This window comes from Nematostella vectensis, chromosome 7 (genome assembly GCF_932526225.1).
Source record: "Nematostella vectensis chromosome 7, jaNemVect1.1, whole genome shotgun sequence".
Lineage (NCBI taxonomy): Eukaryota > Metazoa > Cnidaria > Anthozoa > Actiniaria > Edwardsiidae > Nematostella > Nematostella vectensis.
The window spans coordinates 3872223-3885341 of NC_064040.1; the positions used below are offsets into that span (position 1 = coordinate 3872223).

Sequence of the window (13119 nt, forward strand, 5' to 3'; positions counted from 1 at the left end):
TATCTACCAAGCGGCGAGTGCCGGTCTAGTGGAATACGCCGCTTGCACCGCGGCCTGGCGTCCCCAGACATTCTCCCCACCCCTACCCTCTCTCGCGGCGCAACTTATACAACGCTCCAAGAGACACTAGAGCGCAGGCGCAGTATGGCGGTGTGCTACACACATGATGGTCATGCGCGCGCAGGTCATTATTTATTGTGACGTCACAAAACGCTCGTTTTACATCTAACTCTTAGCGCATCTCTCCGATTCTGATCGCGCGGACCTGTAGAGATGTGTTACGTACTATTCGACCAAGGCCCGGTTCCTGGAAGCTCAGTTAGAAGTCATAGGTAAAAAAATCTGCACTTTGTCCTCAGATAAACATATCTGTAGCTAAATTCTATTCCGGAAACGGTTGATAGTTATCAAAACGGCGCTCGGATTGGATCGTTGTTTACACCGTAGAGAATGACTTCAAAAACTCAGTTTTAAGCAATTTGTCTCTCTTTCTTACAAAGTCAACCATCAAAGGAACCAGACAAATGCTGGGAATAATTCTTCTCGTTTACAAATCAATGCACCGTACTCCAGTACGGTGAGAATATGAGGTCAATTCCTTAAATTCATCAAATTCTCCTTACCCTCATCAGGCCCCAGCATGGCTGCATCCCACTCCTCCTCAACCTTAGAAAGAAGGCCTGGGGCCACAGCGAATTCCCCCTCACTGAACTGATTAGCATGTACGTAGGGCTACAGAAAAGGATTAAACACTCAATGAATTAAACTACGAATCAAATCACTTGTAGGAGAAAGCAAAACACTTAAGGAAACAAGTGTTTACACAGCACCGCGCGCCTCGTGACTACACAGCATTTTGATCATGAGACGACGGATATTACTGTGGTGTATTAGAGTACATGCCACGGAAAACTATGAGAGATGTGTTTACGATTGACAAGTAAACTTTTATAAAGGTGCGGTAATACGAGCAACCAAATAATCCCGCCTTCAACCAATTACAAGCTTCAGAGATGTGGCTCGAGATGTGTTGACGTCAATTTCCTGCGAGTCAAGTTGGTTCGCTGTAGTTATACGCGCAACATTTAAAAGCATTGTTGTAAAAAGTAGAACGAACAATTTTGAGACAAGTTGAATGACATGAGACAAGTTGGAAGATTTTGTTGCTCGTATAACAGTACCTTAAAGCTGGTGTTGCCCTTACCCTAGCCTGTATAAGGCGGCTGTTGCCCTAAACATAACCTGTACAAGGTTGATGCTGCCCTAAACTGTATAAAGGGGTGTGTTTCGCAAACCCTAACCTGTATAAGCTGTCCTTCAGACATGTCTTCATCTGTCGCAGTCGTTGTTGAAGTCGCTTCAAATGTAGAGGTGCTTGTTGTTATGGAGGACGGGCTAGGTGACGCCTTTGGCTTGGATGACGTGCTTGGCTCACTTTGGAGAGGGGGAGGGGTCTGTACCGAAGGCTCTGGGCTTGGTGTCGGACTCGAAACTCTGTTCAATTACAAAGTTATAAGTATAAAGGATCACCCACAAATTCCAGAGATCAAGTTAAAAATAATAAGTTCTTTCAAGAGATCAAGTTGAAAATAATAAGTTTCTTCAAGAGATCAAGTTGGAAATAACAAGTTTCTTCAAGAGATCAAGTTGAAAATAACAAGTTTCTTCAAGAGATCAAGTTAAAAATAATAAGTTTGTTATTGTGCGAGTCGTGCATACACATACAAGAAAAACATATACAAAGAAGGCCAATCACGCCGCTATTTTACGCTCCCGCTCAAAAACGAGTCACAAAAAGCATCTATTTCCATCGACTTATCCAAGCAAATCAAACAACGTCAAAAACGTAACAGACTTCATTCGTAGCTAGTTATTTTGAAGTTTCCTTGTAGTCCGGCGGATATGTGTTTGAATTGCGCACTTTTTGCTAAAGCTACCAATTTTAGCATAGTGATGGCTTTTAATACCCTTTACAAGATAGGCTTTAGAGCCAACCTCAGATCGGCTTTATTTTCTGATTAATAAGGAGTATTGATTTGGCCGCCATTTTGAACCGAGAGTAAACGACCTTTTTCAAAAAAGTAAATAAACTTGCAAAGTTTGATAAAGTTTTGCCACTAGACGACTAAAATGAAAGTCACAAAATGTATTTAAACCCAAAATTGCTGAAAACAACCGCATATTTTTCATTCTTGGAACTTTCAAGGAGATAGTCACCTTCAACCGGAAGTAGTCGATAGTAAAACCTCGGACGTTTATTTCACCCCGCGCTCTCTAGCAAAAGGCACCAATTTTATTGCAGTTGTAGTTTGAAATAACCTTTATAAGATAAGCTATGGAGCCAAGATAAAATCGGCTTTTATCACCGATTAATATGGTTGATTAAAATTGCCGCCATTTTGAACCGGATGTTTGAAAGCACAGAAATGCACATCTTGTTTAAAAGTCTACGACTAACATATTCATGAAATCCATTTGATAAAGTTGTGGAAAAGGCAAAACTGATTAGGTTTCTGCTATTAATTTTACCGTTTTTTTAAACAGGAAGTAGTTTCCAAACCTGTTTCTGTACACTCTAATCAAACTAGCTTAATGCATATACGAATTAGCAATGAAGCATTATTTTTAATGGAATTGCACAAATGATAAATGACAGTTGTATTTTGCATGTGCATTAAATTGATTATCAATATTAAGAAAATATTTTCCTGCTATGTGAGCCTAAAGTTAGTTAAATCTCAGGCTGGGCGTTCTTAAAAAATAGATTCTTATAAAACAAAAAGATTGTGGTTTATATACGTCGGTCTAACGTAATTACAAGCTCCGATGAGAACTGCTATCTTCATTTAATGCAGTTCAGATATCTTACAGCCTTATCGTTACACGATTCAGTGGAGCTGCAAAGGGCTGAACATTGCTGGCTTGGGTGTAAGTGCAGCGTGCTGGGCACCCTGTCTTTTATCAAATAGCTCTTGGTTCTTTATCTAATAGTTATTTGGCTTCTTGGCACGCCTTGGAAAGCCTTAGTAGCGTTTGTCCAAAGCGGCTGGCAACTATTGTCCATTCTGCTAAAAAGACGGAAGTACTGGGGCAGGGAGGAGTGCTTTGCCCCCAACAATGTTCTGCTTGATTGGCAGCTTTCGTGGTGTGTTGTATGATAGCTACCTTCGTCAGTGAATGACATCAAATGCTGTTCCTTTCTGCACGAAGAGCTGCATTCTTGCCTTGTCTACTTTCGACTCTCTGTACTTGTTCGGTCGTATAAAAGCAGTGGAAAGCGCTCAAGTGTTGTCAAACATTCTGTCTTTTATCTCGACTGACCTAAAGGCTAACTTTCGAAAAGCCTCTGTGGCTTCGGGGAATACAGCAAGTACTGTCTTTTCCCCCTATCCGCACAACAGGATAAGTATCACGCCAGTAAATGCGTGAAATTCTACCAGTATTCATTGGCGAGATACTCCTTTCACTTTTCTGTAGAATAAGGAAGAAAGGCAAGGAGAGTGATAAGCGCGCACCCGAGGCCACCAGTTAAACGGTTCCTACAGTTACAAACTGTTCATCTTGTAGCACTTGCACATATTCATGTATGCGGTCGTTCACAGACGTTGAAGTCAATAGGTGGAGCGGCCCGCTCACCGGGTTCTTGGAATCCCCACCAGGCTTGTCACATAAGCAGTTTCTTTCGTCTTTTTTCTTTTCTCTTGATCCAGCTATTGAGTGTATATTTGGTATACTTGTGCTGGCTACATGTGGCTTTTCTATCATTTGACGACTTTTAGTGAGTATCGACGCGTGATTTTCACTTCCCGAAAATTATTGGCCATTTTAATAGCGCAAGATAATCCGTGATTTAATCAGATTTTTTTGGCTCCATAGCCTATCTTGTAAAGATTCCCCGAAACTACTCCTGAAATAAGTTTTTTTTTTTTTTGTTAAAAGGCAAGTGAAGCAAGCGTGCCGTTATTTATTCTTGACTTCTTCCGGTTCAAAATCCCTGTCACCGTAAAAGTTACAAAAATAAAAAATTACTTTCAGAAATTCCTTGGTATTAGGCATTCTTTGATGTATATTTTATTCGTCTATGAGTTAGTTTAAAGCCGAATTGAGCTTGGCTCTATAGCCTATCTTGTAAGGGTTATTTAAAGCTACCACTATGCTAAAATTGGTAACTTTAGCAAAAAGTGCGCAATTCAAGGTAAAATCTGCACATATCCGCCGGACTATTGCGTATAAACCATTGTATTTTCAATGATAAACAATAACAAAGAAATGGTTGATCAGCATTCTTTAAAGTTCGCATATGCGCGCTTAGAAAGTAGGTGAGGTAAAGCATGTACGCATACTCACTTGCTTGGCTCAGGTGGAGGGGGCGGAGTCTGCACTGTTGCTTGCGGGGTGGACACAGGAGTTCCCATGGCAGAGACCTCTGGCTCCTCTAACGAGGGCTCGGGTGTAGACCGACTACCAGGAGGGGTCTGGGTACCAGTCGATGGTGTCATCAGGGGTGTTCCCACAGGAGAGTGCACTTCAGAAGTCTGGTGCCCAGTGAAATAGAATAACCAAATAAGAGAATATCAATGACGTTTAGTTCTGAATGAATGAATGGTAAGCAAGCGTGCAAAAAAGGGCGCGGAGCTAAGGCCGTGAGAAATGCGTGGAAAAATATGGCATTCTTTCCTCCCAAACATTCCATACTTCTGCTATTTCCCATCCCCAGCCAACAGGAGCACCAAAACATCACATACCTCTCCCATCACCTCTCTCCGAAGGACCTCCCAAGCATCACATACCTCTCCCATCACCTCTCTCCGAAGGACCTCCCAGCATCACATAACTCTCCCATCACCTCCCCCAAAAGGACCTCCTAAGCATCACATACCCGTGATTCCTCTGCTGGTTGTGGTGGCATTTCTTTCGGTGGAGGTGTTGGTTCTGTTTCCATGGAGTCCATCTCTTGGCTCATACTGGACTGTGATGGAGTGAGGGCGGGGGTGACCAGTGCATCTGGCGACTCGCTTATCTCGGACTCGGGCGGAGTGTAGACAGGTGTGGGGATGGGTGTGGTCACAGGGGTTCCCTTAGGGAAGGAGTTGTTGGATGCCATCTCTTCCACTTCTTCTGTCTAAGAATCAGAAAGAAAGTAAGGCGATACATGATGATGCACCATTTAGTGCTTAATAAATTAACTTTTTCTTTTATTATTAGGTTTTAACATCACCAAGGGACAAGAGTTCCCTGTGACGCCACAACTCTTACCCGTCACAGGAAGCCTAATCAGAAATCAGGGTAAAAACGCAAGGGCCTAGGCTGATTTTAGTAGATTGAAACGTTGTAAAAAAACACCTTAGACTTGTAATATTCATTCTGTGAGGTGCAACTAATCGTTTTCCATACACTTGATAATGGCTATCAAATAAAGCAGTAAAAACTTTAAAATACAAAAACCTGTTATTTTGCAAAACTTTATTTGGCATCATTTAAGACATTCCATCTCCCAAATGGAATCTAAACTAGCCCAGATTAAGGTTTGCTGTGACAATGTTGATTCTAACATGCATTTAGTTGATTAACGGATGTCAGATCCCTTTTAACACGATACTCACCTTTGGAGTGCCTACGGTTGCTGATGGTGCTGGGTACCCAAGGGTCGCTATAATCTGATCGGTAATGACATCCTTGATGAGATGAGCGACCAAGTCTCGGTCCACAGGTAGCCCAGCATTAACAAACAGCTGTAAGCCATCCAGTCCTATAGTTGCAGCTAAAATGATGTGGTTTTATTTAGATACTGGTTTTGATTGGGTGATTTTGAGAAGTTTTTGTTTATTTTGATACTAGTTAGATAAATGTTTGTGCTTAGATAATGGTTTTGGATTGATTTATTTTGATAAAAGTTTACACTTAGAGGCTTAATTAAAAAAATTGACAATCCACCAAGTATTTCGGTTACAACAATCAATAGAATATAAGATAATTTGCACACTTAAACAGCCTCTGTCCGCCGCCATTTTGTCATCCTAGCAAAGAACTAAGCGTGAAAAAGCATCCATTTCCATCGGCTAATTTGAGAAAACCAAAGCGATGTTTTTTACTGAATTTGATACGTAAAGTGTAAAACTTTTTAGATAGTTATTTCGAGGTTTTAGTACATTATGTGCCTTCAAATATTAAATGAAAACAATAACAAAGGTGTGACTGACAAGGGCACTTTAACTGCCATAATAATATGGTGATGCGATTGTAAAAGAAAGGAATAAGGCAAGGCACCCTGAGAAAGTTTACCTGAGAGGCTTTCAAAGAAAGTTTAGAACTTCTTACCAAGTACTTCACCATCTTCAGACTCTGACACCACACTACTATCAGGGGTGAGGTCAGAAGGTTTGGTTACTGTCGTCGGGTCTGGTAAGGGTTTGTTCATCTCACTGACAATCCTGGCAAGCAGCTCTTGCTCAATCCTGAAAGTAAAGGAATGGTCCCTTCTTAGCATGCGTATATCAAGGGTTGAAAGCAGGCAGATAGTTTAAAGAGCATAATGGTAGCATAAGAAATACACAAGGCGCAGCTGAATCAAAGTTATCAGATGTACTTTAAACTATCCATGTTTTTATTTTATTTCTGGCAATATTTTATAACCTTCAATAAATTTTAAGGGGAAGTTATACTTCATCGTGCCTTCAAGCAAATTTTTTGAAGGCCTGCTCTACCCTAAATCACTCAAGTGAGAGCTCACCACTCTGCAGCTCTGTCCTCGATAGCCTCACTAACACGATGATCACTATCCATGACACCAGACACAACAGGAACAGTCAAGCTAGGTTGCTCAGGGGGGAACACTGGCCCATGGTACAGTCTGGGCGGCTCCAAGTGACCTTTGATTGTCAAGGGGTTGTCTGGAGTGGGAATTCTGCTGATATCATCATCATCCTGGAATCATGAATAACCAGTTTTAGGCATTTTGCCCTCCTTTGATGTAAATGATGTAAGCAATATCGGTTAATGTTAGAATAAGGGAAGGGAAGGCAAAAATGAGATCAGTGGTAATCAAGAGGCAAGGGAAGGGAAAGATGAGTCAATATAAAGGTGATTTTAGGAAATGATGAGGTAAGTTACAGATGTGGTGACACGAGAACATATAAGAAATGTGGGCAAGGCTGCGATTTAGTGGTAAGAGCTATGATGAAATAATCCACATCAAGATTTGCAATAAAAGCTAGATTAAAAAACTTGTCGTACTCACACTTAGCTCTTCTGTGGGTGCTGTATCTCTGACTGCAATAAAGTTCTGCATCTCCATGTATTCAGACTCATCAGGCCTTGTGATAGGTGGATCCTGAGGAACGACCAATAATTTAAAAAATGAAATGGCTTGTATGGAAAGGAATGGGTCTGAAGAAGTACAATACGAATCTAATGTGCAAAAGGTGGCTATGTGTGCTAGTGCAGTGGCCTTGAACTAATAATGTTCAACTTTAAGTTGTTTTTCTAATTTTCTTACTTTTATATAAGCATTTCAGTATAATTCAAGCTTGATATGGCATATTAGACTCAGGTCTTGTGTGGGCCACTAATAATTCACTTACATTTTATCTAATGGATACGTACAATAACTGTCAAAGCCTCACTTTTGTGCTCATAGTACACAGGTATCCACCAATCTTAGCTCATGTTGACTGGTGTTGTCTTCCAGGATACTCACCAACTTCACCTCAGCCTGACGGGGTGTGGTGGCACTGCTGACACTTGACTCAGTCAAACTGTCAATATCAACTTTAGGTAGCACCTGTCGAAGATTATATATGATTTGATTTTATGATGGTGTTTGCTCAAATCTAACCAGATTCAATATATGCACGAATCATTTCCATAAACACCAAGTGATCGTGGTATGGTGTGTTTTACTGACCTGTACCCTCCCCCTACCAAACGATACTCTTGACCTCCCAATCTTCCTGTATCCTTCACCCTCCATACCCATGACCTCCCAATCTTCCTGTACCCTTCACCCTCCATACCCTTGACCTCCCAATCTTCCTGTATCCTTCACCCTCCATACCCTTGACCTCCCAATCTTCCTGTATCCTTCACCCTCCATACCCTTGACCTTCCAATCTTCCTGTACCCCTCACCCACCATAACCTTGACCTACAAACCTTCCTGTACCCTTCACCCTCCATACCCTTGACCTTCCAATTTTCCTGTACCCTTCACCCTCCATAACCTTGACCTCCCAATCTTCCTGTACCCTTCACCCACCATACCCTTGACCTCCCAATCTTCCTGTACCCCTCACCCACCATACCCTTGACCTCCCAATCTTCCTGTACCCTTCACCCTCCATACCCTTGACCTTCCAATCTTCCTGTACCCTTCACCCACCATACCCTTGACCTTCCAATCTTCCTGTACCTTTCACCCTCCATAACCTTGACCTCCCAATCTTCCTGTACCCTTTACCCACCATACCCTTGACCTTCCAATCTTCCTTTACCCTTCAACTTCCATACCCTTGACCTTCCAATCTTCCTGTACCCTTCACCCTCCATACCCTTCCAATCTTCCTGTACCCTTCACCCTCCATACCCTTGACCTTCCAATCTTCCTGTACCCTTCACCCACCATACCCTTGACCTTCCAATCTTCCTGTACCTTTCACCCTCCATAACCTTGACCTCCCAATCTTCCTGTACCCTTTACCCACCATACCCTTGACCTTCCAATCTTCCTTTACCCTTCAACTTCCATACCCTTGACCTTCCAATCTTCCTGTACCCTTCACCCTCCATACCCTTCCAATCTTCCTGTACCCTTCACCCTCCATACCCTTGACCTCCCAATCTTCCTGTACCCATAACCTTATATACCCATGACCTCCCAATCTTCATGTACCCTTCACCCTCCATACCCTTGACCTCCCTTGTCTTCCCCTACCCCCACTATAAACTCTGCAACCTTCCCCTTCTACACCCTGCTTTCCTTTGGCCTACCTGAACTCCAAGGCCGCTCTTTTTTGTCTTTTTTGTTCCTTTTCTATGTTTGTGACACTGCTCACCAGCCCCCTCTTCCTTGACTGTTATCACAGCCACATTAGATGAAGCAGGCATTGAAACAGGAGGCTTTGGTGTCGAGGCTGGAGGAGCTTCAGAAATCGTAGAATCCATGGCATTAGATGTATTTCTTTCTGCTGAATAAAAATGCTTACTGTTGTTTTGTGTTTATTCATTCAAATTTGAAAGGTAACCTTCCAGTTAAGGGGAAAAATATTTCATCGCGCAAGGAATTTAAAAACAATATTGTGAGCAAATAACTCACCAGTGAATGAAGTCAGTGGCAAACGTAGGGAAGGATCTCTGTTGGGTTTCCCTAGAGGAACAGCCATAGGCACCAGATGTCCCACCACAGGAGCTTTGCTTGCCGTTGGTACATCATGAATGCTTGCATTTACAGAAGGGTGGAAATAAAATTTATCTTTGTTGACTGGAAGCTCTTTGATTCTTTCCTGCTTAGGCATTTCCTGTACAACCAAAAATATCACATAAAAAACTAAATACTATCCAATAAAAAAAGCTGGCTTCTTTTCAGAAAGTATTTAAGGGGCACAGCCTAATGCATATTACTTGAAGAAAAGGGCAAGATCTTTATCACCAAAGCAGTGATAGTTCAAAGTTCCTATTTTAGAGACAAGTCAGCCACCCCTTCACTAGACACATCAAGTCAGCCACCCCTTGTCCAATACTCTGACAAATTTATGCATGGGATTGTTCCCTTCCATTGTTCTACCTTGTTCTCTAATACACCCAAGTGGCCTCAATTGTTTCAGGCAATGCTATGCATAAATTTGTCAGATTATTAGGTGCAGTAACAGTTAAATTGCTAGGGACAATGTTTTTTACATCGGTACAGACTTCTCAGAAAAAGATAATAATACTAAACTATACTAGAGCTCATTAGAAAAAAATCTGCTTGTAGCTGCATGAAGAACAAAACGGAAACTTCCATTGACCTTTCTACAGCCACTACACAGACACCATAAGCCACAAGTCAGGGGTCGCCATGTGTGAAACTACACTTTATAAGACAGGCCAGAGATTACCATAAGAAGTGAAACTACCCATTATAAGTTAGACCAGGGATCACCAAAGCCCGTGAAACTACTCTTTATAATAAGACAACAGAGATCACCGAAAGACATGAGACTACCCTTTAGGCGAGAGATCACCACAAGACATGGCACCAACGATTCATTAGAAGTAGAAGTAATGTCAACCAGTTTGCAGATAGTATACCTGAAAATCACAACCATTTTAAATGCTATACATATCACATGCATACTTGCACTGTTGGCTCGATAACTTCCCCCCTAACTCCAAGCAGAGCTTTGGTAAGAGCTGCAGTCTTGTCAGGGATGGGTGACTGGTAGTGCAGGTAGGGGGCCTTGGAAGTGGTACGATGCGGATGGTAGGGTTGTCGACCATACACACTGGTCAGGTATGTGTCCTTGGCAGTAGTGGAGAGGGTACTACTGACTGGCTGTGTGCTTTGACTGCTTTTGGAGCTTGCTGTCACCTAAAAAGTCAAAGCATTACCATATTAGAGACTCCGGCTTTTGCCTAAAAAGGGACCTTGGATTACTGTTGAGTACCTTGTTAAGTTTAGGTTTTGATCGTGGCTTGTTTTCTTTTCCTGGCATTTTCTTGGGTGGTGGTTTGTTGGCTAGAACAGGCGGCTTTTTACTCACTGCTTTCACATGAAGTGCCCCTCTGCCTGGTCTCTGTTGTGGCTTACTAATTTTTCTATCTTCAGCTGCTTGTTTGTTTTCACTTCGTTGGTTCTCCATTAATACTTCTCTCTATATCAAGACAAGACAAGGTTCAGAGGACATGTTGTTCGTCCCTAAAAAAAACCCAATAAATTCTATTACTGCTGAAGTGGCACAAGAAACTAAAGGTTATGGGATGCCACTAAACACAGGGAGTAGAGAAAAGGGGAATACCTAACATCATCCTGTTTGTTTTTAGACTAGCTAAATCTAACACACTTGTTTTCATGCAATTGTTTCATGCAACTTCAAACCCCAAATGTGCTTAAAGTATTTGATAGATTAAACTGATATTCACTAAACCCTCTGAATGCACACTAGCGCATCTTAAGTTGGAAAAGCAAACACACAGTTTGGCATATATCAGCTCAACACAAAGGATTCAAATAGAGGGACAATGAAATCACACAAGTAAAAACTAATGGAAAAACTAAACGATTAAAAAGATGTCAAGTAGATAAAAAGGATGTCAAATATCTTCTGCTGCTGTATATAGAGAGCAATATTGTTCTTTTTTTACCTGTACAGTTGCTGTAAGTTCTTCAATTTTCTTGTCCACATCTTTTCTGATTCGAATAATCTCAGCTACACTATAGAAACATGCATTAATCTTAATTGCCATTTGTTAACAGCATGTATATTATTGCAAGAACCAACCAGGCAGAACAAAACCAATGCTCTTAATCATCATGTATAGGAATAAAATAAGGACAATAATAACATGTGCGTTCTCATTCATGAAAGGGAACAAAATAACAACAATACCTGTGTTCTTATTCATGCATGGGAATAAAATAAGGACAACGCATGTGTTCTCATTCAAGAATGGGAATGAAATGAGGACAATACCTGTGTTCTCATTCAAGAATGGGAATGAAATAAGGACAACACCTGTGTTCTCATTCAAGAATGGGAATGAAATAAGGACAATACCTGTCTTCTTATTCAAGAATGGGAATGAAATAAGGACAGCACATGTGTTCTCATTCAAGAATGGGAATGAAATAAGGACAATACCTGTGATCTCATTCAAGAATGGGAATGAAATAAGGACAACACATGTGTTCTCATTCAAGAATGGGAATGAAATAAGGACAACACATGTGTTCTCATTCAAGAATGGGAAAGAAATAAGGACAATACCTGTGTTCTCATTCATGGATTGTAATGAAATGAGGATGATACCTGTGTTCAGAGTTGTGCATATCATCTACTATGTGGTATAGCATCTCTTCATCCCTTTGCCGCAGCACTGCTGCCAGATTAGACTCAAGATGCTTCCTTCTAGTTTGTACATCTCGCAGAATGTGCTCAGCATCAGCAAGGTGCTGAACCTTTGGGCGTGCTAGGAAATTCGATTTTGTATTTAGTAGATTGATTTTACAAGTGAAAGGTCAAGATTATAGAATAACAATAAAAAAGCAATTATAGAAGAAAAACAAAAGAGATATAAATAAGTTTCATCACATGGCATACACTGTGACTTACATTCATAAGTTATGGGGTCTAAGGGCTCTTTAGTGGCGCTACTCTCTGTCAGCTGCAAATAAAAATATCACATACTATGAAGCTCCAGTCTGCAAAGCTCCATATTTATTCTGTTACACTAAACTGCTTAACAAAGACAGCTGTTATTGAGGAAATATTCTGAATCTGAAAGGTGCCCTCAATAAAGTATTACACTGTACCTGACTTACAGCAACAAAATCACCAAACTCACCAAATAAGCATCAAGAGGAGAGGGTCTAGAGGTGCAATGCGATGAAGCTACATCCTGAAAGGCGTAGAAAACCATAACATTTCCCCATCCAGGCTAATGTAGCACACCTATTCCACCCTAAATGTCCAATGTAACACACCTAGTCCACCCTTACTGTCTAATGCGACACACCTAGTCCACCCTTACTGTCCAATGTGACACACCTAGTCCACCCTTACTGTCCAATGCGACACACCTAGTCCACCCTTACTGTCCAATGTAACACACCTAGTCCACCCTTACTGTCCAATGTGACACACATAGTCCACCCTTACTGTCCAATGTAGCACACCTATTCCACCCTAAATGTCCAATGTAACACACCTAGTCCACCCTTACTGTCCAATGCAACACACCTAGTCCACCCTTACTGTCCAATGTAACACACCTACTCCACCCTTACTGTCCAATATGACACACCTAGTCCACCCTTACTGTCCAATGTGACACACCTAGTCCACCCTTACTGTCCAATATGACACACCTACTCCACCCTTACTGTCCAATGTAACACACCTAGTCCACCCTTACTGTCCAATGTGAC

The 13119-nt window shown here is 41.5% G+C and overlaps 1 protein-coding gene and 1 long non-coding RNA gene across 2 annotated transcripts in view; one reads left to right on the plus strand and one right to left on the minus strand.

The window, feature by feature from the left end:
* Positions 1-13119, minus strand: part of LOC5514923 (protein TALPID3) — a 30552-nt gene that overhangs the window by 2444 nt on the left and 14989 nt on the right. Inside the window, exons 12-28 of the mRNA XM_048729732.1 lie at positions 12537-12590; positions 12305-12356; positions 12002-12161; positions 11337-11406; positions 10640-10846; positions 10330-10563; positions 9310-9511; positions 8985-9181; positions 7697-7780; positions 7238-7330; positions 6731-6924; positions 6319-6455; positions 5604-5761; positions 4880-5122; positions 4348-4535; positions 1302-1494; positions 624-732 (exon numbers count right to left, since the gene is read on the minus strand). Of these exons, the coding sequence (XP_048585689.1) occupies positions 624-732; positions 1302-1494; positions 4348-4535; positions 4880-5122; positions 5604-5761; positions 6319-6455; positions 6731-6924; positions 7238-7330; positions 7697-7780; positions 8985-9181; positions 9310-9511; positions 10330-10563; positions 10640-10846; positions 11337-11406; positions 12002-12161; positions 12305-12356; positions 12537-12590 (2575 nt within the window). The remainder of the gene's footprint in view (positions 1-623; positions 733-1301; positions 1495-4347; positions 4536-4879; positions 5123-5603; positions 5762-6318; positions 6456-6730; positions 6925-7237; positions 7331-7696; positions 7781-8984; positions 9182-9309; positions 9512-10329; positions 10564-10639; positions 10847-11336; positions 11407-12001; positions 12162-12304; positions 12357-12536; positions 12591-13119) is intronic.
* LOC116619580 lies at positions 201-5444 on the plus strand. The gene is made up of 3 exons (XR_004296753.1): positions 201-332; positions 633-722; positions 5206-5444. It is a non-coding gene; the product is annotated as an uncharacterized LOC116619580 (long non-coding RNA).